Genomic DNA, 26598 nt, shown 5'->3' with positions numbered 1-26598 from the left:
GGGACACTAAAATTTAAATGTGTTAAATTTATTTTTTTTAAAAAAGAGAGGGAAGAAGACGAATAGTAAAATAAAAGGAAATAGAGGAGAAATAATAAAGGAGAAAAGAGAAATAATAACTGAAGATGAGGGAATAAAGGAAACTTTGGTTAAATTCTATAAAATATTATGGGGAGAAGAAAATGCAGGATCAGAAAATAAATATAAAAGCCAAACTACAGAGAAATTGTATAAATTCCCCAATAACTAAACAAGAGACAGAAAGAGTAATACAGATTTGGAAGGAATTAAATCTCTGGGCCAGATGGATTTACAGCTATATTTTATAAAACTTTTACACGTGAAATGAAACCATATGCGTCTAAAGAAGCAGACTTTATCTACGAACACTCATGCTGCCAACTCCTTTCTTTCAGTTAGTCTCAAGGGCGCTACAAGCTCTCTCCACATACTGATTCTATAGACTAACACAGCTATATCTTTGAATACTTTCAAGTGAAATTTTGGTAAGGTTATGTTTTTAAAGAATTAGATATTTTAAAACAATTAAAATCTTGATTTCACCACTGTCATGGGCACATTTGGAGAACACATGGGGCACAGCCTCTTCAGTGGCTGCTGCCAGCCTGTTTTTCCTTTTCATTGAGGCAGGTCTTTAGATATTAACTGATTGTGGAGGAAGGGTCTTTTAAAGGAATGCACTGTACCTTTATCTTCTTTATTGTGTTTTCAATGTGTTTTACATTGTTAATTAGTGTTTTTAATGAGAATGCTTATTTAATGCTTTTTAAACTTATTTAAATTTACTAGGTCTTTAGTTGTACTTTAAATCTGTATCGTAAACCACTTTGGGTCCCATGCTGGGAGAACGGCTGGACATACACTGAATAAATAAAATAATAAAAATAAGGTGTGGTGGAAGATAATATCTCATAACTGTAATACGATACCCCTAGTTTTCAAACCAGCTTCTTTTCGGATTGTGTGTCCTTTGTAAAAGGTAGGCCCAGTACAGACAGGCAGGAAAGGGCCACAAGACTCTGCCTCTTTTTGCCCCGGATTGTTGCTGCGGCAACTGCACGGGTGCGGCAATGATGCACCCCAAAAAGGAACTGCGAAATGCAGCTCCGTTCGGTGATACTGCCAAGGTTCCATTGGCGCCCTGGCATTCATTGATGATGTGAGCATGCTGCCATGACGTGCAGATGCTGCGTTTCTCTTGCATCATGGCGGCCCCTGTGTGGATGGGAGGCCGCCATGATGGTGGTGTCCATATGGACTATGGTTCAGGAGCGTGTGGTTGCTGCGCGCTCCTGAACCCTAGAATTGGCACCGACGTGCCACTTGTCACCTGTCTGTACCAGGCCATAATGAGCTGAACCCCATTCCTTCAACATTTGAAACCATTTTGTTGATTTAAAAACAAAGCAAAACATGCACACGCAAATCTTATTTCCGCTGATAAGCAAACCCACATGAGGCATATTTAACCAAACACTTATTTTCCATTTTTATTCAATAATTGTCTTTAATACTAAAATGCAGTAATTTCTGAAGCAAAGAAATAAAAGTCACATCAAAGTGGGGAAAACAAAGTTTGCATCAGTATTTTTAAAGAAATAAAAGAAGAAACAACGTGGCAGGTACACCATTCTTTTGAAACAGAGTTGTAATAATTTAATAAAGCTGCTTTATCATTTTCATAAAATAGACAGCATGGTGATTCTCCACCCACCCCCCATTTCCCCCTGTTTACAATGGTTCAATCACTGTGAAAATGTACATAACATACATATCAGCATATACAACAAGTTTTGTTCTTCATACGATCAGCAACAGAGACAACCATGAGGAAGCTAAGTGTACTCAAGTCCCACATAAATGTTTCCTCTGTTAGGCAGGCAACACAGTGTCGATGGCGTCATGATGTGTCTCTTTGCTGTAAGACTTCAAACATTTCTGCAGCTTTAGACCTTAAAATTTGACTAGCGTTAGACTAGTCTAGGCTAGTCTATGCTGAAAAATGCAAGCCACAACTAGGTCTGCTCTTTGTCATATAGATTATACAATCCCAGTTTGAATTAGCTGAACATCAGCTGATGCCAGTAACAAATCCATTCTCATGGGTGTCATGGTGAAATTTTGCTGGGGTTCCTCTGCTAGAGTAAAAGCAACTTTTACATTGGGTCAGTGATTACCTAAATGTTGCAAATGCCGCTGTATCAACATGATAATCAATTCTCCCCATTGATCAACAAATGAAGTTCCCAATTAGGTTCTCTTCTTCCCCCTTTAAAAAAAATCCTTTCCAAGAGTAATGTCAACATATTAATTGGATAACATGTTCTTTACAATTTGTTTTCTATTGGGGGGGGGGGGGGAGAAAGCAAAACATAATTCACTTCTGCACGACGTGTGTGTGATTTACATCACAAGCCATCTCAGGCTTCACAATAGCACAGGGCAGGGAAGTGGCAACAGTCTCATCTTGACAGTACAGTTAAATGCTCCTGTTCATTCCAGCCATAAATCATTTATTAACAGCCTTTCCCACATCACTACCTTTGTAAATTTCAATCAAACAACAAAAAATTGATTTTCCTGGGAAGATGAAGTATGACTTGCGTCATAAAAAGAATTGTCCAAACCCCAGTCTAGCAAACAAAGGAAAACATGGGTTTCTTTTCTTTTCTTTCTTTTTTTCTTTCCTTCTTTCTTGCAAAATGGACAACCCTTAAATTCATTCTTGTTATGGTACCCTTTGAGCCAGACAGTCAGAAAATAGGAATTGATTACATTACAACTGTTCATAGAAAGCATTGCTGGAAATAAAATCCTTACGCCACCTAACCCGGCGGGGGGGGGGGGGGGAGGCTGATGCAACAGGTGAGCAAAAAACAAGGTTGACAGTAGGAAACATTTCTGCAGTGGGAAGAAAAGGCAACATGTTAAAATGACTTCCCTGCACTGAAATTATGGAGAAATGATGCTAGTAGGGGGAGGGAGCATCTTGTCTTTGAAAATGACAGGGATAGATTGCTCAAATAAAAGATGATTGAAGTCACAAGCTAGAACTGAGATGAACAATTTGTGGTCTCTCAGATAGTATTGGGATACCATTCCCACAATCTCTCCCCAACACATTGGCTATGCTTGCTAGGGCTGGTGGGAAATGCAATCCAACAACACTGGGAGGATCACAGTTGCCCACCCTCATCTACAACTTTACTTGCTTGCTAATGGACATAGACAGTCCAGGCATGCACAGTCTGGTCCATACATTTGAAAGAAACTTGCCTGCAAATCTGTGCTTTCAACCAAAATGAATGAAGAACTCCTTGCTAATGAGAGGTTTTCATGGCAGAACAGATGCTTTGTGTGGAAGAGGCCCCAGATTTCATTCCCAACCTTTCCAGTTAAGGCTGGAAAATAGTCCTGTTCAAAATTCTGGACAGCTAAATGGCCAATGGTCTCAGTGTAACTACCCTGCACAGAGCTAGATGACCTATGGTTTATAGTTTATACAAGGCTGTTTCCTTTTCTGTATATCTGAACCATGTGCATGTATAGAAATCAGGGTATTTGAATGCATGCCTGATCCCTGGCACTGAACTGAAATGGCGTGTGTCAATACAAACATGACGTGTGGTGCTGTTGGTGGTACTCATCCTTTGTTCAATCAAACAGATTGAAAGCAACCTATCATCAATTCCCCCTTCCCAGCATGTTCTTGGTATTTTCAGAGGTAGCAGTGTCAACCATTTTCAGACACAGGCAGCTGTGCACACACAGCCAAGGTCTACAGAAAGCTGAATCAATGCCAGTATAATTCATTGATATTTCCCTTAAACTAGAAGAAAATAAAATAGCTTTTAAGAAATGACATTTTAATGAGGAAACTTGTAGGTTCTTCACATAAATCTCCCTGTAACATGCAGTCCTGCTGGCCAATGGAGCTCTTATCTGTAGCTGGCAGAGCATTAGTCTATTTTGTCTCCCTCCTGAATTGTCAGGTTTTCATATCATAAATGTCATCTGGAGGGGCCAATGTTGGAGACCACAGAAGGGTGCAGATCCAATCCTTAGCATCTTCAAAGAATATGGCAGCAGCAAATAGCAAAGACATGCGTGGGCCTGGCATCCTGGAGAGCTGATGGTAAGGGATCATCATCATCCCGCATTCCATGCACTCAACCTGTTTGTCTGCAATGACACAATCTTCATGCCCTTCATTCTTTAAAAAAAAAAACTTAGGGCCCAAACAGACAGGCCAAAATAAAAATGATTCAGGTCACTTTGGAGGTATGCTGTTTAAATGATGCATGCGTCCTAAGAGGCCAGAAGCCAGTGCCAAAGCCACGCTCCAGTCCTAAGGACTGGAGCTTGGCGCAGCTTCTGGCCCAAGATGCATGTGTAATTTAAACAACATACCTCCTAAGTGACCTGAAGCAGTTTTATTTTGGCCTCTGTTCAGGCCTTTAGTCCATATACAGTGTTAGAAAAAAATGTGTGAACTAAATTGCCACTAGCAATGGTGGGATGAGTTGCCAAGGGTTTGGCCATAGAAGATGTTAGCAAGGAAAGCAACAGATGTTCATCCATACTGGCTTCTCATCAGAGAAGAAGCAGGAAATTTACTAGAGCTTTGAGCTGTAGTTATACACATACAGACACAAACACACCACTGCTGTCTGATGAACTACAGAACCAGTCAGTATTAAGGCAGAAAACCTTTGGTCTTCAGATATTTTGGTCTACAATCCCTAACTAGAGGGAATGCTTCATAGGGTTGAATGGGAGATATAAGCCAAAAACATCTGGAGGTACAAAGATTCCCTACTCCAAAATTAGAAAACCCAATCTTTGCTTACAAAGTTACAAAAATGCCAAGGGCCATGCAGTTGGTTAGAGATATGGACTGCAAGTTCAAGCTAGGTAATTCACACAAGCCACAATCTTAGGAATCAGGAGATTAAGAAAAGCCAGTGCGACACTGCCTGCTAGATAGCTCCAAAGACTGCTATGCTCATTGATTCTCCCACTTCTTGAAATAAGCCACTAGCCTATTCCTCCTGTTCTTTCCAATATATAGCTGGTGTCTTGTCCCCATCCATATTTAACCTTCAGCCACACAGGAACACAGAGCCACAGATCTGCCTGTCACAAATGTCTTTCTGCCCTCCACCCTCTTCTTTGCATCAGGATCTTCCATGAATTGGACCTCCGAAGAGAACACGTTTCCAAGAATTAACAATAAGCTATATCAAAGAGAAATGGATGTGATTTCCTTACAAATTTCTTTTTTTAAAACACGAAGTCTCAAACTACTGGGCAAATAAAACATGCTGCCAGTCCATAAATTAAAGAGCTGCATGGAAAAGTAGAACACCAAGCCCTATCAATTTTCTCTAGCATTTTTTCTAAAGAAAAGAAATTACTCCAGCTTATTTGATTTTCAGGATGATAAAGATTGGAGCCTGTTTTTTTTCCTGTAGCCATTTTTTTTAATTTAAATAAATCAAACATGACTAAATTTTTTTTTTTATCAAGATAGGTTAGAGCCAGGAAGATTATTTCTCTAGAAACCATTATTTTTCTGTTGATTGGCAGTGCAAGTATTGAAACAGCAATATATTTCTTTTCCCAATGATCTCTGCACTCTCAGACGTATGTTCTAGCAGGGGGAAATACTCTCAAATGCAGGAGTTCACAGCAAGAACACGGCCAAACCCTGTGTTCCCAGCACTCCCTGAAAAATCTCCAGTGGGGAACAAAACAAGATTCTGTTTGATTCAGTAAAATGCTCATCCCTCCCTTTTTAAACAAAATGTTTCTTAGAGGGATAGGTGGGGAGCATATCATTTCATCCCTGTGGTAAGTTAAATGAATTTCACATCTGCATATATTGGATCCCTATAAAATAAGCCATAATTATGTGTAGAAGCATGGGTTTAGATTTTCAAGGCTGGGCACTGACCACTGTGAGTTTCCCCATAACACCCCAAGAAGAGTCCAAACCATGTTGATCCATCTCATCTCATCGGTTTTCATCTCAACTGGGTACAGGTCTTTTGGGAAACAAAGAAATCCCAATTGCCCATTCTAGGCCAGATCAACCCCAAATAACTTGCATTTAAAACGTGACAGAAAGCACAGGAAAATCCATTCCCTGCCCCCAGATACTATAAAGACTGCAGCTAAGCTCAAAGAGGGCAGAGCAGTTGGGGTTGGGGTGGCATTTGATGTAATCATCCCTTCCAGTCAAAAGGACTGGCTTTTAAACCCTACAGATCTTTGTTCAAACTACATAACTCACTATTGAAATAAGATAAAAAATGAAAGACACACTGCCTTAGTCAGTACCTGTTACATTTAGGCTGCAGTCCTGCAATGTACTTAGCATGGGGGAAATTCTCATTGGTTATAGTGGGTCTTATTTCTGAGCAGACATAAACAGAACTGCTTTACCAGTTTATTTGGTCTTTAACATACGTTTTCTACTGCTTACTTTCATTCCCTGGTGTGCATGGGAGAAACTAGCAATAGCAGCCTCATTTATATACCACTTCATTCACCTAAGCAGTCTCTAAGCGGTTTACAACTGTAAGCTAATTGCCCCCAACAAGCTGGGTACTTATTTTAGCAACCTCAGAAGAATGCAGGCTTGAATTGAGCCTGAGCCCTTGAAAAACTCAAAAATGAATGCCAATATTAATCCATGCTAAGAGAAATAGTAGGCACACAATGCTGATTGTACTCATAGTTTTGCATTCATTCCCAACAGGGAGCCAGGGTCCATTAGGCACAATGGGGCAACTGCCCTGGGCCCTAAAGTTTTGGAAAGCAGCATGCACGCCACATAGCCCATTATGTGTCTAAGCCTGCCTGCCTGCTACACTCATCTTTTGATCACCTGCCTACAAGTAAGATTCAGTTACTGTACATGGAATGGGAGGGGCATTCTCTTACACCTCAGGCAGTAAAATGTATTGGGCCACTTCTGAGGGTCACTCAATTATGCTATGTTTCAGTATGGTTGCTTTCTTTCACCTATCCTCAGCCTAATATTAACAAACTGATGAAACAAGAGGCTGCCCTGCTGCATTTTTCCATGGCTACCTGTTCTGGCTTCCACCAACTTCCTTCCACTTAGCTTCTGCTAGGGAACAATAATTGCACCATGTCTTTTCAGTAGTTATTATGGTGTCCTACACTTACTGCCAATATAGGATTAAATAGATTCCTTTTCCTTCCAAGAAGACATGATGCTGGATTTCTGACAAACTTATTGATATGCACTTACTGCCTTTCAATCAGGATGAATGTCTGGAGGAATGGGTCTTATTAATGTTAATTAATACTGGTTGCAAACTTTTTTTTTCATCTGCATACTTTAAAAGTTAGCCTTTGATGCCTGAAGGTAAAAGTGCTAGTCCAATTTCACCTGGTAAGGAGTGTGTGTGTGGGGGGGGGGGGGGGGACATACTTCACGTATTAGAAGTTTAGAAAACTCTGGTATGGTCATGAACAAAGACCACAATTTCAGGAATCCATGCAAAGCCTTCACACGTCTGAGATAAAAACCATTGAGACAACTCATTCACCATGGGTATACGCCGGGATCGGGCAACTGTGGCTCTCCAGATGCTGTTGGACTGCAACTACCAGCACCCTTCACCTGTGGCAATGCTGGTTAGGGTTGCTGGAAATTACAGTCCAACAACATCTGCAAAGTCACAGCTGCCAAACTCTAGCATAGATTATTCTGAGCTTCTAAACTGTGCCCACAAAAATACAGTGAGAAAAAAGTGGATTCAGGAACAATGCTGCAAAGGGCTCCACCTATGTGTAATGTGAGTCCATGTAAACATTGCACGTTTTCACATTTAGTTGGACTTAACCAGTATCCTAGAGGGACCTTCCAGATATCATAAAATTCTAAGTCCTAGCCAGTATAGCCAATAATGAGAGATCATGGCAGATGTCATTTGAAAATATCCAGAGAGCCACTCAATCCCACCCTTAGATGACTGCCATGCAGCATTAAGATGCCAGTGGTCTTAACTACCTAAGTCAATGATCACAGGCATGGCAACACTACACACAAATGGGCCAATGGATACAAGTTTTAAGCTCATGGAATGCTTGCACAAGCGTGGCATAGAACACATGCTAAACTGAGAACAACCATTTCCCTTTTCTGGTTCCAACAGAGGTTTTAAAAAATCAGGAAATGTTTATTCCTGAAAATCAATATGTTAGTTTCAGAGAAATTATGCTTCATACTTCCTTGTGAGTGCAAGGAAAAGAAAGGGGGGGAAAGAACTGGTTTCAGAAACATTTCAACACGTGTATCTAACAATTGCAAATGAGATGCTAGAATAACACCTAAATGACCTGGGAAAGAAACATTGCACAGTGTTGGAGAAAGAAAGAGGAAAATGACAAACAGTGAAAAGATTCACTCTAAATTCTGCAGGTTCCCCAAGTTTTATCATTTGTGTGTTTGTTCATGTTTGCTTGTAGAAAACCACCACCCAAAAAGGAACCAATAAACCTCGAAGCCTATTCCCCCACAAGACATACAGGAATTTGCAATACCAAATACAATAATAGTACAGAGAAGCAAGTGGCAGCAAAAGGACTCTAAAGGCAGGAGTAGTTCATTGCAAAAGAGCAACATCCTAAAAGTGGAAGTTAGGCTCTGGTTGTAGGGTGTCATAAAACTCATAGGCCACAACCCACAATTCCAAGGGGCTGTGATACCAAAACAGGAAAATTCCCAGTTTTTGTTGTTGTATCATGAGAAATGGGCAGCCCAATGAGTTAGTTAGGGACAGGGGTATTTGGTGGCTTTCTTATCTTATGTTTTTAGACTCACTACTTCATATAGAATGGGATTTCACATTAGAGGTTTTGAGATACAAAAATATATAAATTCAAAATACTTTGTCAATAATACTTCCCTCCACCAAGCTGCCACCATCGCATCACCCCTGCCACAGGAAAACTGAAAAGAAATGGTGCTAGTTTTGCTTTGACAAACACCCCTGCCCCCTTTGAACCAAGTGGGATTATCACATGAACAATAGCTTCATTTTATAAACAATACATTTAGGGAAAGCTTTTAAATACAGCAAATTTGTGAACCATCAGTAAGCTGTTAAAAACAATACATATGCCTTGTACTGCCCCACCCCGCCCTGCTTCCTCTCTTCTCCTCTCTGGTGTGGCTTAGAGTACTATGTCTTTTAGCCTCTTCACACCTGGTGAGTCTTTCTCTCTACATTCTTGCAGAAGAGGGTTAATCTCATGCATTATATTTTCACTGTCTGCACCTCTCGGCTCTGCCTCCATCGGCCGAGAAGGGCCATTGTTTACAAACGATTCCAGGTCACGGTTTGCCGAGCAGTGCATTTTGTTGTAGGACACCGATTTGCTAGACAAGGGGCTCTTCAAGTGGACAGGTGATGTGATGGGACTAACAGCTTCGCAGCCATTCCCTGCTTCTCGGACTGCGCCATTCACTTTTGGGCTACAGAGAGGGAGATCCACTGTTCTTTTACCTTTTACATTGACCGGGCCCCGCTCCTCAGGGACAGGCTCACTCCCATCTTTGCCAAATGTTGCAAAAGTTCTCTTTGTGCTACAGTCTTCATAAAGCTCTGTATCCACAGTTGTAGCTTCTATAGAAAGGGACATTACGTTTCTTGCATGTTCAGGGGATTTTGCTCGGCTGGGGGCAGGATTCCGGGGCATCCAGCAACGATCAGAATGGCCAAGGATCCGGCACTCTTCCCGGCAATGAAATCCTTCACTCTGATCTATGGAGGGAAGATCAAACAAAAAGAAGAAAGAAAGAAAAACGGCTTATGATATCATTAGTTGTTGTACCCAGTTCAAAAAATTTACTTGCTAAGGCTCAGTTCCAAGGCTTGTTGCCAAATGAAACTACAAAATCCTACAACAATTTCTTATTTATTGCACATGTATTCCACATTTCTTCCATGCTGAAAATCAAGGTCTAGATAGGACAGTTGCCTATCTAGGTACTAACCAGCTCAGACCTGTTTAGTTTCAAACAAGGGCTGTCCCATTCTCTGTCTTCAGAAAATACTTTGGGACCAGAGGGCATTTTTATATTACAGAGATAAACCAGATTAAGGGTCATGTCTATTCCCCAGGGAATCCTGCGTGTTGTATTTCTTAGCAGCAGTGCTTAGAAGAATATGGTCATTAAACATAGACCATCAAGCAGTCCCGAATGCCTTTGGCCAGAAGCAAATGCCTCTGGAGAGGTTTTACATCCCTATTTCAACAAACACTGGTGCTCCAAATAATAATTAGTCTTTGGGGGCAAAACTACATTACAGAGCAATTTTTTCCCAACATAATGTCTTTCAGGTGTTTTTGACTACAACTCCCATCAGTCTCAGCTAGTATGGCTAGTGGTCAGGGTGATGGGGACTGCAATTCAAAATGCCCAGCAAACTGGGAAAGCTACTACAACTGACACTGAACTGCAGCACCCAGCAGCCCTGGTCAACATATCCAATGGCAATAAATGCAGGGAGATGCAGTCCAAAATCCTCTGGAGTACCATGCGATTCATACCCTTGCCACAGACCAATTGACTTTGAAGATTTTTCAGGAGAGGGATAGAAATCACCAAGAAATAATGTTCATCACTATTCTCAACATACAGTTTCCAGGACTATTGGGAGAGCGTGCCAAGATAGTTAAACTACCATGTAGGCCATCTAAATCTGTTATATAGACATGTCCAAAGAACTGAGGATTTGTCTCTTTTCAATCCCATCTAAACCTCTCTCATTTTTTGTAACAGGTAGATTTTTGTGCAGTGACATTTTAAAGCATTGCTTTTATTGCAACAGTTCCCCCCTTCCACAGATACACAAAACACTTTTATTATTATTTTGGCAGGTTAAAGTTCAGCCTTTGACAGCCTAGGGGTTGTTTGAAATTTCTGCTGCTGTTGCTACTACTGTCACAATGAAAAGCTAAAGGGAAACAAGTTACGATGGGGAATAAATTAAGCCATGTTCAACCTATGTATGGGTGCATGGAGTCAGCATTTTCTTCTTCCCGATGCCAGTGCTAAAGGCATGCTGCTTTAAACCTTGTTCGACATAAGATATTCAAGAATAAACTCGACACTGGGTGATTAATTTTGTTGGCTCCCCCTTTAACATTTGAGTCGATGTGTTCTTGCTTTCCTACACAACTGTAGGGACCATTGCAGATTCTAAGGCACCTGAGAGAGCCTGCCTGATATTTCTTACACTTAACAGATAAGAAGTGATAGTTTGTGAAACAAGTACAAAACTAAGCAATGTTAATTTTACTGATGCCACAGTCGTAAAAGTGTTAGAAGAACCATGCTGAATCAGAATCACTAGCCTTCAAATAAAAGAAGCCCAATGCTGGAAGATGGTTCTTGATGCAGCAAGCTGCAAGCAACAGTGTCTGCAAACACTGCTGAGGGCATTACTGGCCATTGTTACACCATTTTTTTCCATGATGAAGAATTTTAGTTAGTATCCAGGGGCCACAGAGGAAGTCTTAGTGGGTCACATGCCAATGGACCATATTTTGGCCACATTTAGGTTAGAGGATTAAACACATTGCTGATGTTGTTAGCACATGATTGGTAATAGCAATCCCAAAACAAACCTACAGTAATTGTCTGTTATTGTTGTTGTGTGACCTCAAGTCATTTCTGACTTCTGGCAACCCTACGGCAAACCTATCATGGAGTTTCCTTGGAAGGACTTGTTCAGACGAGGTTTGCCCTTGCCTTCATCTGAATTTGAGAGAATGTGATATACCCAAGGTCACCCAGTAGGCTTCCACTCTATGATTCCATTATTCTAAATATACACCAGTATACCATAGCTTATGCTGGATCCTACAGTTACACAACTGGACACTACAGCCTGGAATTCATTGATCCTGCAACACAGCAATTTGCCATTTTTAAAAAAGGCTTATTTTTAACTAATATCCTAACCAATGAACACAGACATATACAAGGTGCACATCAATTTGTTTTTAGCAGGCAGGTTTAAGATTTATTGTAAGCTTCTTGCTATATTATATCTGTCTTCATCTGAGACAATGCAACATAGCTAAGGGCCTTAGCAAGTTCATTTTGTTTGGGGCACAAGTCAGCCCTGGTGCACAGTAGTTAAATGCTGGTACTGCAGCCATAAGGTTGTGAGTTTGATCCCAGGGCTCCAAGGTTGACTCAGCCTTCCATCCTTTCATGGGTTGGTAAAATGAGCACCTAGTTTGTTGGAAGCAATTGGCTTACAGACTGTAAACCGCTTAGAGAGTGCTGAGTTCACTATGAAGTGGTATATAAATGTAAATGCTATTGCTATTGCAGAGCTCATGCTTTGCATATCAAACAACCCAAGTCCAATCCCTGGCATTTCCAGTTAGAGGAATCTGGGGGAAATGTAAAAGTTTCCTGCCTTTAATTTCTTTTTGGGGGGTCCAGTAGACATTTTGAACAGAAACTCTTGCCTTTCAACAACTACCTCCTAGCTCCACCTCAGTTTTGTGACCTCCTAAGGAGTCAATAACATTAGCCAACACAATGGAATCACATCTTCAGGATTTGATGTGCTGAGCCCTCCCACCAGCACCCTGGTGATGATTTGGCTAAGATTTTACATGCTGACTGTTTGTGGATGGCTCATTTAGGTGCTTTGTTGATCTGTGTATGCAAGTCCTGCTTTTCAGTTCCATTTGTATTTCGACCACATTCTAGCACAAAAAAGGGGTCTGATAAAAATTCTGAGCACATAACACAATGCAGCAAAGAGAGAGAGACAGAGAGAGAGACAGAGCGCGCACACAGCTTTAGCACTTACAAGGAATCAGCTTGCAGAAAAGCAAACCTTAAGGAAGTTGCAGCAGGGTGAAGAGCTAGAGAGAAAACAACCAATTGCTTGGCGTTCTACATTTCAAATGTTCTCTCCCTCATCACAGTAGCCACCCTATTATAAAAGGGCAACTGCAAATAACCGCTGGAAGTTTGGATCGGGTGCCTATGCTTGTCTTCAGAAAATGAAGGTGGAAGCTCTCTCTACACACACACACACACAAATACACACTAGTCAAAATTGGGAGCTGTTTAAGCAGAGATGTACTTAAATTTTTGGCTTTGTTCCTTTCAGCTATTTAAACCTGAAAAAGAAAAAAAACGGCTTTAAGTTGCTGTCCGAATGGTTTGGTTAGACTGCTGAATGGGACCCAAGGGTGCCAGACTGAGAGCTGGTCTACACATAGGTGTGTTATGTGAACCGTTGCTGATTTGATTGTCCACACTTCCCTGAGCCCATTCCTATCTATTGGCACATATGTATATTCTGCCAGCAACATGCAGCTGTCAGTCAAAGGGGAGGGCATGTGTACTTCCGCTTGCATTGTCACTTATTCCCGCTGGTGTCATACGATCTCAGCTTTAAATAAGCTTTTGATCAAAAATATAGTGTTCATCTTTTCTTTCAGAACAAAAACAACATGTAAAGCCTTCACTGGTGTTCTCTCTTTCCCCCCACTCCTCTTGAAATCCTAAAGAACCGAGGCAGGCTTTGGATATAATTAGCCCTCCCTTCTCCCAGACAGTGGGAGAGAGGAGAGGAAGCATCGGCCACCAGGATGGCTCCCCAAGATAGCAATAGCATTTACATTTCTATACCACTTCACACTCAACTAAGCAGTCTCTAAGCAGTTTACAACATATAAGCCAACTACCCCCAACAAGCCGGGTACTCATTTTACCAACCTATGAAAGGATGGAAAGCTGAATGGACCTTGGAGCCCTTCAGGATTGAAATCACAATGTTGTGGCTGCAGTACCAGCATTTAATAACTAAGCCACCAGGGCTCCCTGGTTAATAACTGGAGGAGGGGAGAGATGCAGAGGTAAAGAAGCAGTTCCATATTTCCTCCTAGTCTTTTAACTATTTAAATGCCCATGGCCTTCAGAAGTAGAGTGAAGAAATGCCCATCCACCAACCCTCTGCCAAAATGCACTGCCATGAGTATAATCAGGTGGCCAAATGTTCAATATTGCACATCCTTCCATATATTATGGTGAAAAGTATGATAGCTCTGTCTTCAAATGTGATAGCTTCTTCTTCAAATTTTGAAGACTTTTTCTCCTCCCCACCCCCGACAAAGGATTAATACAAATCACATTCTACATGCAGACCACATTCTTTACATATTTCACCAGAATAATTTTCATCATGTAGACTGGCCCTGAGGCTTGGGACATCCAGATTCCAGGCCCCACTATACCATAAAGCTCACTGTATGTTCTCAGATTAATCACTGTCCCTCTACCCGACCTCTCTCACACAGGGTTATGGCGAGGATAAAATCTGGAGCAGGACAACCATCCTTGAGCTCAGAGGAGGAAAGATGGGATATAAACAACTATCTTCTTGTTCATCTCAACCATGCTTGCCAGTTCAGAATGATCCCAGGCCCTGAGGTTTCTCAGCCCAAATCTGAGACCTACAGATAGTCCTAGCTTGTCATTCACACAAACTCATATCACATTTTCCTGTTTGAAAAGTAAGACAGAAATCTTAGTTCCAGAGGCTGTTCCCAGATGAAGGTGAAATGAAGGAATTACTCCCTCCCAATTACTTAGGGAGTCAGATGAGCAATGTTTAACTCTGGAGATTAGCGCATTGGCTTTAACGCGCCTTATTATAAAGGCACATTTAATTTTTTTAATGAGTGTTATCGCATTCACCCATGCCAGGGCATATGCAGCCCATGTACAGCCCGGATGCCAGCCGGACTTATCCTGCACCTTTTCAAAAATGGGAAGGAGCTTAGCCTACTTTGTTGTAGCAAGAAGGTCAATGCAGAGCAGAGCAGAGAGTAAGCCCTGGCACCACACCAATCAGGAGGAAAGGAATACACAAAACTGGAAAGTTTTTGCACGTTGCAGCAATTAATCCGTAATGCCTTGCAAAATATAGCAAACTGGTACTCAACTAGATGATCTAGAGATCTGCACACAGCCTTCACCTTTACCATGGTCTGTGCCTATCAAAACTGGAGAATTTCACCCTTGTCTCCCACTTGAAGACGGCCCACAAAATTCAGAAACTCAGGGCCAGGCTCTGAGGCCAGGCAACCCTATCTCAAGTGAGCACTTTAAGTCACGGCCATGCATATTCTTTTATTCTCCACAAGCACAGAATTCATCCGCACATACAAAATTCAGCACCTTGATCATCTTTATAGATAGATAGATAGATAGATAGATAGATAGATAGATAGATAGAGCTCATTGTCTGGTGGTTTCAAAGGCTTGAAGGTGTGAGCAAAGTTAGATAGAAGGCAATTTGCTATAGTGAGACACTGCTGTCACTCACTCTTTAACTAAGGCAAGCCAAAATAATTATGTAAACTATTGATTCATCCTCTAGTCACACTTACCTAATTATGTAAGCTATTGATTCAACTTCTAATCACACTTACCTATATTCATCCTCTATTCACACTTATCTATATTCATACAGGCTGTAGAAGTCTGCAGTTTGGGATATACAGTATAACCTGGGTTACCTCAATGAAGAATATTTTTTTTAAATTGTAGAACTATTATTGACAACATCAAATAAAAGACTACAGCCTTATAAAACAAGGAAGAGAGTATGATGTTGCAAGAATTCTGCATTTTCAAAATCATATGAAACTCTGCTTTCAGACAAGAGTATAACTTAATTTTTTATCAAACATTCAGGGGTAGCAGTGTTGGCCATATAGCAAATCCAATAATACCAAAAATCCACCAAACAGTGATGCTTTTATTTGGGCCAACCAAAATGCACAATATACATGTTGCAAGCTTTCGAAGCTTCACTGGCCTCTTCATCAGGCAAGGTGTTACAAACTATACAGAAGGGGGGAAATGCACATGTTAGTTATAGACCAGGAAATTTAACATCCATTTGCAACACAAGTATCTTTTTGTGTTGCAAATGGATGTTAAATCTCCTGGACTTTGAGAATCTCCCAGACAGTTGCCACATGGCTACAAGGAGGAGGTGCCAGCCTGCAAGAGATACCCCTCCGTACCATCTGAACTAAGAACAAAAACAGCAAAATACAGGCCTATTGCTAACATCTTCCATTTTTTTCTCATGTATGGAGAAACACCTTGCCTGATGAAAAAGCCACTGGAGCTTCAAAAGCGTGCAACATATCTGCACCAGCAGCTGCCGGAGCATTATTCTTACAACCATCTGTTTTCACAGAATTTCCATATCTTTTCCCAGTATGTATTTGATATCAACGCGCTTGTACAAAGCGCGGGATGAGTCCTTCCTGAATCTTCGTTCGTGAAGCAAAGCCAGAGAGAGATTTGATACCTGTAATGATGTACCTTTTATTTGTTCAGTTAGCCTGTCCATTTCTATGTTATCTATGACTTTCATTAACCATTCATCTGTGGTGGGTAAATCCTTGGTTTTCCATTTTTGGGCCACTAATATTCTTGCAGTGGAGATCATATACAGAATCGTTTTCTGATGTTCTCTTGCTTCATGATCTAAGGTTTTGTTTGTTATATTCAAGAGGTAAAGCTCTGGTTGCATTGGAATTTGATGCCCAGTATAGCGTTAATCTTTCTTTGGATGTTCCCCCCAAATTTTTGCATCTTAGTACAAGTCCATCACACATGGAACAGTTGCCAGTTGATCGCTTGCACTTCCAGCAATTGTTATCTTGATTCTTATAGATTTTTGATAATTTAGATAGGGTTAAATGCCACCTATAGGCCATTTTCAAGTAATTTTCTCTTATGCTTTGGCATTTAGTGAATTTGAATGTTATTTCTCTGGCTTGTGTCCAGCTATCTAATTCTATAGGTCTCCCGGTATCCTTGGCCCATTTGATCATTGAGTCTTTGATAATTTCTTGTTCTTGGCTTATTTATAAAAGAAGCTTATAGATTTTAGACACTGATTTTAATTCGTTCCCCTCAAGGATTACATCTAATTCGTTCTTCTCCAATTCAAATTCAAACTGTTTTTGATCAATCTTATATCTGTCTGCCAATTGTTTGTAGACTAACCAATGGTTTTCTAATTTGAAGCCCTTGATTTCATTTAATGGTTTTATTTCATGTTGGCCCATGATGTTTTCCCCCGTTAAATCTTTGTATCTTATCCGTTCTTCCTGGCCTAAATATGCTATAGGCACCAAATCCTTTCTGCTCTTGGAACTAAGCAGCATCTGTCCTGGTTAGCACTTGGATGGGTGACAGTCAACAAACAATGGCTGCTGTAGGCAATATTTCAGAGGAAGGAACTGGCAAAACTACCTCTAAGTATTCCTTGCCTAAGAAAACCCGATTAAATTAAAGTGGCTGCCATAAGTCGACAGGCAACTTGAAGGCACGTACATGTGCACAACCAGGCATTGTGGCAGTATGTGTCACAAATCCTTACATGACAATCATAACTTAACAAATGATTACTTCATGTTAAACTAGAAAGACAAGGAATTTCTTTCTTTCTTTCTTTCTTTCTTTCTTTCTTTCTTTCTTTTTCTTTCAAAAGCAGGTCATTGTCAGTTTTGAAGAAGGGCTCACTAAGCCTAAAACGGACTTGTGGGTCTGGAGCTAAAATGACCATTTGTGCATCTAGATGCTTCTGGGATTGCAATTTTCCCATTTTAGCCAAATCTAGGGGGTGTACAGGGAGAATCAGCATGGCATTGCCCTCCAGCCATCTGGTGTGTGTTCTCCTGATGTAAAGGACTAAAAAGAGGGCTATAAAAATGGTCTCATCCTTGTATGAAAAGAGACTGTGGCATAAATATCCTTTACTCTGTGAAGCAGAACCAACAACCCCAAGCAAATGCTTGAGTTTTTTGGGGGGACCACCCTCAGTCTTCACCTCAGGAAGCTATCACAAAGACAGTTAATAATGATCCCCAGCTACAAAACTCGATCTAAAAATGTTTGAGCCACAAAGCTTTCAACAGTTGAGCTACTTGCAGCTTTGCTTTCCTAACACCTCATTTTTTTAAGGAAAAAATGTTTCTTAACATATTGAGCTTTTCATCTGCCTAAAAATGGAAATAAGGCCCATGTCTTAAAATGGAAGCTGGAAGGATGGAGGGGGCAGACGGCCCGGTGGAAAGAAGACCACTGAGATGAAAATGCACCAATTTGCTGGGAAGACACCGAAGCAGTGCTAAGAGGAAACAAAAAGCAAATAGGGCCCAGCAGGAACAACAACAACAAGAAAAAATCCTGACAGAACTGCCCATATAGTGAGGCCCACTGTGTAGCAAACTCGGCTGCCTGACGTCTGTGGCTTCCCTCAGCTTCACTGCATTTACACAAGTCTATTACAGAAACACATTACTAGCTCCCTGGGTAAGCTGTGGAAGAAGGAGCAGAGAAAAAATAAGCCTCTTTTGCCAACCAAACACCAGGCTGGGCTTTAGAATTTTTAAAACCTCTGCTTCACACAAGCCAAGAGGGATTTAAATTGGAGCCAAGACCAAAACCCTCAAACCAGGCCCAGGATATGCATCTCTTGGTTCATGTCAGCAGAGAGATTTCCTGTCTGCGCAGGTGCTTACAGTGAAGAGGAGAGCAGGATGACTTTTTACATATTGATTCATCTCGTTCTTTTTAATCTGCAAGGCATTTGTTGCCCAAACCTCTGCATGCTTACTCTAAAGTAAACATTCAGTGTGGCTTCTTCCTAAGTCAATATGGCCAGCATTGCATCATTAGTGGTACACGGAGTCTTCCCTTCTCCACTTTATTCTCGCCATGGTCCTGTTAAGTTTCTTGCTACTAAATGACCCTTCTCCATCTGTTTGGAAAATGGGAAGAATGGCTTAAAGCCTTTTCAAAGTTTTTAGCCTAGAGCCATGATATGGTGAACCTATGGCACGCATGTCACAGGTGGCACGTGGCACCTTTTTGCCCAGCACGGGCCAGGGAGAAGGAGAAGCAGGGAAAGGTCTGAGGGGAGGAGGACCAGGCATATGCCCACTAAAAACAATTGTTGGGGGCCATAAAGGAGGAAATGAATGTTTTCATTACTAACTGTTTAAAAATATACAGATACATAGCTTGATGTTGTCTCTGTGTGAAACAGGCAATGTAGAAAAACAACAAGCAAACTACATCTATCAGAAACAATCAGGCTGAAAACTTCAATTTCCCAAAAGGCTCATCATCCTTGTATCTTCCTCCCAAATTATGTTTTTAAATTGTTTTAAAATTGCTTTAATTTGATTTTTAATGTGATAATTTGTTTAGCTGTGTGTTAATATTATAACTTACAGTCAGCCCTCAATATCTACAGATTTTTTATCCATGCATTTAACCATCCACAACTTTAAAATATTCCAAAAAGATACAAATTCCAAAAAGCAAACTTGCTTTTGTTATTTTATATAAGGGGCACCATTTCACTATGCCACTGTATTTAATGAGACATGAGCATCCACAGATTTTGGTATCCACAGATGGTCCTAGAAGCAGCGGATACCAAGACCCCACTCTACTATGTTTTTAGTTGAATATTTTAAAAATGAGAAACAGCTTGTGTTCAAAATGAGATGGTGGAGAAAATAGGGTTATAAATAAAATAAATAAATGGAAGTAAGTAAGTAAATATGGAACTACTCATTCCCCATAAAAGGCAGTAAATGGCATTTACTTCCAACCCTGTTCCAAAGTCAATGTCCATCCTAATCATTGTTATTTTATTACAGGCATGATAGAACCTAGAAGTTATCTGACTATAAGAAAAGTGTCATCCACTACCATACTCAAATCCACATACATGTGTGAACTGCAGAGGTGCTGCGGAGCTTCAGGACTGCATGACTTCCATTGACATTTAACACAGTTGCAGTATCATCCCTGGTATACAGATCTACAGAAGAACTATAGTGTCCATGTATATTTGCAATTGAGACCATACCATGGCTGGCTGAAGATTTAATGAAGACCCCATAGGGAGGCCTGTCCATCAGCTGTTGTTTGATAAGCTTGGATAGAAAAGGGAAGAAATGTCAGAAAATACATAAATTAATATTCTTTGCTTTCTCCCGAACTCCATTTTGAAATGTGGTACAATCATTCTTTTTCTTTAGAGCACTGACTCTAGATTTGAAGCTATGTGCATTGTATTGCCTCTTTTTTTAAAGAGTCCATCATACTCCCTTACTTTCAATCAATCCTCCACTCATTCTTCAGTTATACCAAGGGTGAGAAGCCTTTGTCAGACCACGAGCTCAATTAAGTGTTGAAGAAGTTATGTTAGCATACCCTACACCCCTCTCACTGGATATAGGATTTCAGAATTAATATCTAGTGTCAGACATGTTTTTGAAATGTGGGAGATCTAGATAGTACTAAAATAAATGCTAAATTGGTTTGCTGATCAACCCTTTCCTCCAAGGTACTTTGCATTTCCTCTCGCAATGAGGACAAAGTGAGTCCATTGAAAACACAGTCAAAGACCTCATCTTCCATCTCACCCCAGGCTGTGTCCCTATTCACCCTTCCTATCCAAATATCTAGAGGTTGTCTCAAATCTAATCAATGTTTTATCACTCCAGAATTAAAGCTATCAACCATTCTGAACCCCTTTGGTCAATTCCATTGGAAAACCATCAACCCTTTATTACACCATGTGGTAACATTAAGCATCCCTTGAGATATGAAATAAGATACAAATATCCAACCGAGACATAGCCACCTTGCTCACATCACCAATAGGGGTGTAGTTTATAGACCCTGTGTTCATAGAGGGTCTCACTCACTCTCCCTGTGTCACCTTCAGATGCTGTCTCTCACTCTCTTTTTTCCATGGACTGGTAATTATCACATTCCCTAACGCCCAACTCCTCTCTATTCAAGTTTTTCCACCCTTCTTTCTGATAGCCTTGTATGGTTCCTAAGGTTGCACTGGTTTTGTATGATTGCATGCACTTTTCACATTTCTAAATAGAAGTCTTTTACTTACTGAAACTGGAGTCTCTCTGCGGTTGGTACTGGTAAGCACAAGTGAAAAGATTCTGACAATTACTTTCCTCTCACAGACCTCCTTTTGAGCTATAATTTCCCCAAAATTCCAAGGAGACGCTGACACTTCTGGTGGGGACCTCCAAAGGACTGAAGGAGAATGCAGGCAGCATCCTGAACTCAGTCCAGGAAGTATAGACCTAGGAAAACCTGCTCACAGAGACTCCAGGATGCTTTTTCATGTGTCTGTGTGCAACTACAGTTCTGTGTGACTGAGGCCATAAGGGCTACTGGGGAACACCTGGCTTGACAACAGTACATGTGAATGGGATCTAGGAGTCCTAGTAGACCACAAGCCATGAGTCAACAGTGTGATGCAGCAGCCAAAAAAAAAATAATGGAATTCTAGGTTGTATCAATAGAAATACAGTGTCAAGATTAAGGGAAGTACAGTGGTCCCTTTGCTTACACGGGGATTCATTCTGGACCCCCCCCCCCCATGTAAGCCGAAAAATGTGTATGCTCAAGTCCCATTCAACTGAATGGGGCTCGTGCTCGCAGCGCAGGAGAGCGTGTGCACCACGGGACATGCACACCATTCTTTCTCCCATCGCTTGGCTTCCGCATAAGCAAGAAGCTGTGTATGGGTGCCCGCCTATAGTGCCAGCACACTGTAATAGTGTTGCTCTGTTCTGCTCTGGTCAGGGCTCACCTGGAATACAGGTCTGGGCACCAGAGTTCAAAAGAAGATATTGACAAGCTGGAGCATGTCCAGAAGGGGATTACCAAAATGGTGAAAGGTCTAGAAACATGCTCTGTGATAAGTGGATTAGGGAGCTGGGAATGTTTAACCTGATGAAAATAAGATTAAGAGGGGACATGATAGTTATATTTAAATATTTGAAGGGATGGCATATTGAAGAGAGAACATGCTTGTTTTCCATAGCTCCAAAAACTATAACAAGGAGCAATGGATTCAAACTACAGGAAAAGAGATTCCATCTCAACATTAGGAAGAACCTCTGATAGTAATAGCTGTGTGACAGCGGAATACACTTCGGAGTGTGCTGGAGTCTCCTTTGGAGTTTTTTGAACAAAGGCCATCTGTTGAGGGTGCTTCGGTTGTGTATTCCTGCATGGCAGGGGGCTGGAACAATTGCGGGCACAGAATAGTGCTCTGCTGGCAGACAAATTGGCTTTTTCACCCACTGTGCAGGAAGCCCATGCCAAATTTGAGGATGCTTCAGTGCAGGGTCAGGCACTACAGCATAGACTAAGTGAACAAGAGCAAGAACATGCCAAAGCTTAGCATGCTGCCCAATATTGGGCCACCCAAGCTAAGACACACCATAGTCAACCCAGTCAAGGCTTGCACTAGACGGATAGCAGAATTAGAACAAAAATAAGAGAGAATGGAAGCAATAATCTTCGTCTGCCCAGAAGTACATCTCCCACTCCCTATCTATATTCTACACCAGTCTCTACCAGAGGAGATGGTCCCTCACATGTTGTACAATCCTGACTGGGAAGAGCCTGCACTGCTCTGCCCCCTTTGGAGTAAGACTGTTGCCCAGACCATGGGTATGCCTGGACCAAGCAACAGAATGTGAAGGAAAAGATAGCATGTTCTGCTATGAGGCTAAAGGCATTGCAGATCAGCTAGGTCCTTTGAACAGGGAGACTGGAATTGTGTAGATGAACGCCATGTCTCACACACATCCCTCTTCCGACAGCCAAGTCTTGACACAGCTTGTCTGGTTGTGTATTTCTAGCACAGCCTCACCAGCCCTAGAATAAACCCTAGTTGCCTGAGAACTTTCCACTCTAGAAATTTACCCATGGATGTCAGAGTTCATACAAATCATGTTGCTAGGAGAGATAGTGTCTTGTATGTAATGGAGTGCCAGGCTCCAGGTGAGAATTCTAAGGCTTTCACAGCCCAAAAGAAACTATTGTCATTCTTAGCCCAGAAGGTAGCCTATGTTCAATCATGAGGAACCCATGAGTTTGATAACAACAAGTTCAAAATGCTTCTTTATCGAGGTTTGAAGTCACAAACCAAGGTGGTACTTGGATCCAATCAATGTGAAATGGAGAGGTCTCTTGGACAGGTTTAGGGAGGTGTCAGGTCTTCTCAGAGAGTCAGAAGCCCTGAAGAGTGCAACCAAGGTGCCAGGGGAAAATGTGGACCTTCCTCTCCTCCTCCCTCCTCTTCTGCTACACCACAATAATCTGTGGTTGGTAAATACAGATGAATTTTGGTGGGTCTTTGTTGTTCATTTTGGGTAAGAAAAACAGGGTTCCAAATTTAACATGAAAATTGTATTACATGATGGGTCCTGGGATGGGTTGGAGTCAAGAAGGATATGTGGTAATTCACCTAAAATATAGGGGAAGAGGGCAAAACTGATGAATGAACATGTATTTGGTTCATCGGTATGTATGTCTCTCATTTAAACTGCCAAGAGAAAAGGAAGGCAAAGCTGGATTTGTTCTGAAGCCCAAAAGATACCACAGTGAATTTGTATGTCCTGCTACATCATCTTGAAATGTAAGGGAAGAGCAAACTACCTGATGGAGGTATTTGAAGGAAACCTCTGGCCTTATGACCATCCTGGGGTCTCAGTGCTACCACTCTTTGACTCCTTCCTTCTAATACCATCATTTGGAGTTTTTACTACTTTGGGATATTTTTCCCATTCGAAAATGCTGAAATGCCTCTCCTAAAATGTAGTTACTGGTAATATGAGTTATTCTAGTATTGCTGGTTCCAATTGTCTACATTTGACCCTGCTCACAAATGAAATAATTTCCTCCTACACCAGGAATTACTTTAAAACTAAATGTGGTCCTCAGGCTGAAAGAAGTTTGCCACTCTTGACTTAAAACCTGCATCGGCTGAAATTTAGCTGCCACATAACTTTTTGTTCCCCTTTCACTGACTCCAGAATCATATTCACCAGAGCCCAGCACAACAAGAAGACAGACTGAAAGAGTGATCCGCCCAGCTCTCTGAGCAATTGAATTATCGCTGATGGAATCTCCAGCACCAGCCACAGAGGCAAAGTTGTAACGTATTGAGGTACAAGTACTTGGGGATTTAATATCTCTGATAAATGCTGCAATGACATGTATGGTTATGCAGCCTAGGCAATCACAATAGACCCCAGAGCTTCTATTTCTCTGAGAGACACACAATTCAGTCCAATCTATATGTCAGAGGGGTTTTGGAGAGGCTTATAAGTAGAGGGTATTTGGGCGATTACATATGGGAAAGGAACTGAAGCTGCTAGCTCTCTCCAAAATGGAAAAGGAGAGAAAAGAGAACAGAAGGAGAAAGAAGAGCCATCCACGTAATTTTGAGCATCAGGAAAGAAAGTAATAGGTAAACTGTTGTTTTTTGTTGTTTTTCTTTACTAAGGATGTAAAGCAAAAAAGATTTTGAGTTTGGTTCTGAGCAAAATATCTCATGCCTGGATGCTTGCACTGAATTCTGTTCATTGAGTTGCATTCAAAATAACATGCTAACAAATTGATGTATGAAATTAGAGAGATTAAAAAAGAGCTTTTAATTAACCAGGTGATCTGATTTATTCTGAGTTTGCTTCAGACTCTGATTAACGCTTGCATTATTTAAACTAATCAGAGATGAGAGCAAGTTAAGAGGCAGCTATACCTCCCAATAACTGATAACACACAAAAGGTGCAGCCCCTCCCCTGGCAGAAAAACACCCAGGGATGGATCCTGTGATGCAGAAGCCAATTTGGATTAGCATTAGTAAATCACAGCAAAACCAATATGATGATCAGTTTTAATAAAAATGAATTTGCCACTAAATTTTGACTGTAACAAAAAATACTGATCCCCTCATTTTTGGTAATGGGGGGTATTCTAACAAGGGGCACAAGCGCTTGCAAAGTGACACAGAGAGAAGCCAATGCATCTGCTTGGATTGAAGCAGCTCACCAGGATCTCAGAAAAAGACAGATCTTTCATAATGCCTGCTACTCATTTTCACTGAATACCAGAAATTGAGCCTGGAAAGTCTAAGTGCAAAACCTGAGCCTCACCGCAGTAATAGACTAAGAGGAGCAAACAGAGATTCTCAAGATGCTGGTAAAATTTGGTGCAACTCTAGAGTGCTGCTACAATCAATATCATAGAATCATAGAGTTGGAAGAGACCGCAAGGGCCATCCAGTCCAACCCCTGCCATGCAGGAAATCTCAATCAAAGCATCCCCGAAAGATGGCCATCCAGCCTCTGCTTAAAGACCTCCAAGGAAGGTGACTCCACTACACTCCGAGGGAGTTTGTTCCAGTGTCAAACAGCCCTTTCTGTCAGGAAGTTCCTCCTAATGTTGAGGTGGAATCTCTTTTTCTGTAGCTTGCATCCATTGCTCCGGGTCCTAGTCTCATTTTTGTCCCTGAGTAAGAGCAACCAAAAGGATCGTTTAAGCAGTTCCTTTCAAAATACTACTCAGTATTGTCCTCATTCCTATTGGTTTAATTTTCCCTTAGTGGTGCTGATGCCACACAGCTAAAGCTAGTTCATTTTAGAGCACTGTGACAACATCACATTTGCTATGCAATCTCTGGTTAGCTCAGACCACTCAGGTAAACTGAAAAATGGATGAACCAACTGTAGAGAGAGGAAAGGTGACACTGAAGAGTGGAGTTGGGAGGAGGTGATAATATATATTAAAGAAATTTAAGAATGGTTTCTTTCCAGCAAAGTACAACTTTGCAATCGAAAAAGTAAAATAAATAAATATTGGGTACAGTCTTACTCTGGATATACTGAAATTCTGTCCTCTGGCTTTCGTCCTTTGCCTACTGTGTGCCTGTTCATTCTAGTTCTGAATACACTCATTTCATCAGTCTGATTCCAAACATAGCTAAGCACTCAGAAAGGGGTCATAGGAAGCTGTAAAATCCTAGGCCAGACCAAGGCTGTAGCTACAAAGTGTGGGGTGGGGCTGAAGGCCTTGTCCCTCCATATAAGAATGTTTCCCCAATTTACTAGCATTGCAGAGAGTGATACACTGAAAATCGCTCGCACTTAGAAATTACCTTTGCTATGTAATCTTGGTAACTTTGCTGGCCCTTCTCCCTTTTTGGATGCCTAAACTATATTTCTAAAATCTCACCTTAGGTTTTAAGAGCTTTATCGCATGAAAAAAGAAAGCCAAAACTGAGTGGGAGAGTAGTGGCTTTCTCCGTGCCTCTCTGCTTGATGTTGTAGCTCCTCTGTTCTCTTCCTGAGAGAGACAGTTGCTTTTGCGACCGTCTTCCTTGAGAAGGATGATGGAAGTGCTATGACAGCATGTGAAGAGGCAAAGAGAAAACCACTACTCTCTCGATCCATTTTTTGCTTTATTTTGTCATGCAATGAAGCTGTGTGTTACTGCAGTGCTATAAATTTGGGGACTGAAGGGGAAAAAATGGGGGGGGGGATTCTCCATAGCTACATCCCTGAGTCAGACTCTTTGTTCATCTAGCCCAATAGTGTCTACTTCAGTGGTTCCCAAAATTAGATCC

At 41.2% G+C, this 26598-nt stretch overlaps 1 protein-coding gene across 2 annotated transcripts in view; it reads right to left on the bottom strand.

The window, feature by feature from the left end:
• Window positions 1–7466: 7466 nt before the first annotated feature.
• Window positions 7467–26598, bottom strand: part of PCDH19 (protocadherin 19) — a 161972-nt gene continuing 142840 nt past the window's right edge. For both annotated transcript variants that reach the window (XM_089536693.1, XM_089536695.1), the window contains exon 5: window positions 7467–9824. In XM_089536693.1, the coding sequence (XP_089392819.1) occupies window positions 9235–9824 (590 nt within the window). In that variant the 3' untranslated portion in view covers window positions 7467–9234. The remainder of the gene's footprint in view (window positions 9825–26598) is intronic.

The sequence above is a fragment of the Sceloporus occidentalis genome, unplaced genomic scaffold (genome assembly GCF_023333645.1).
Source record: "Sceloporus occidentalis isolate IW3139 unplaced genomic scaffold, rSceOcc1.0.p SCAF_8, whole genome shotgun sequence".
NCBI lineage: Eukaryota > Metazoa > Chordata > Lepidosauria > Squamata > Phrynosomatidae > Sceloporus > Sceloporus occidentalis.
This window is presented reverse-complemented; position numbering and strand designations above follow the sequence as displayed.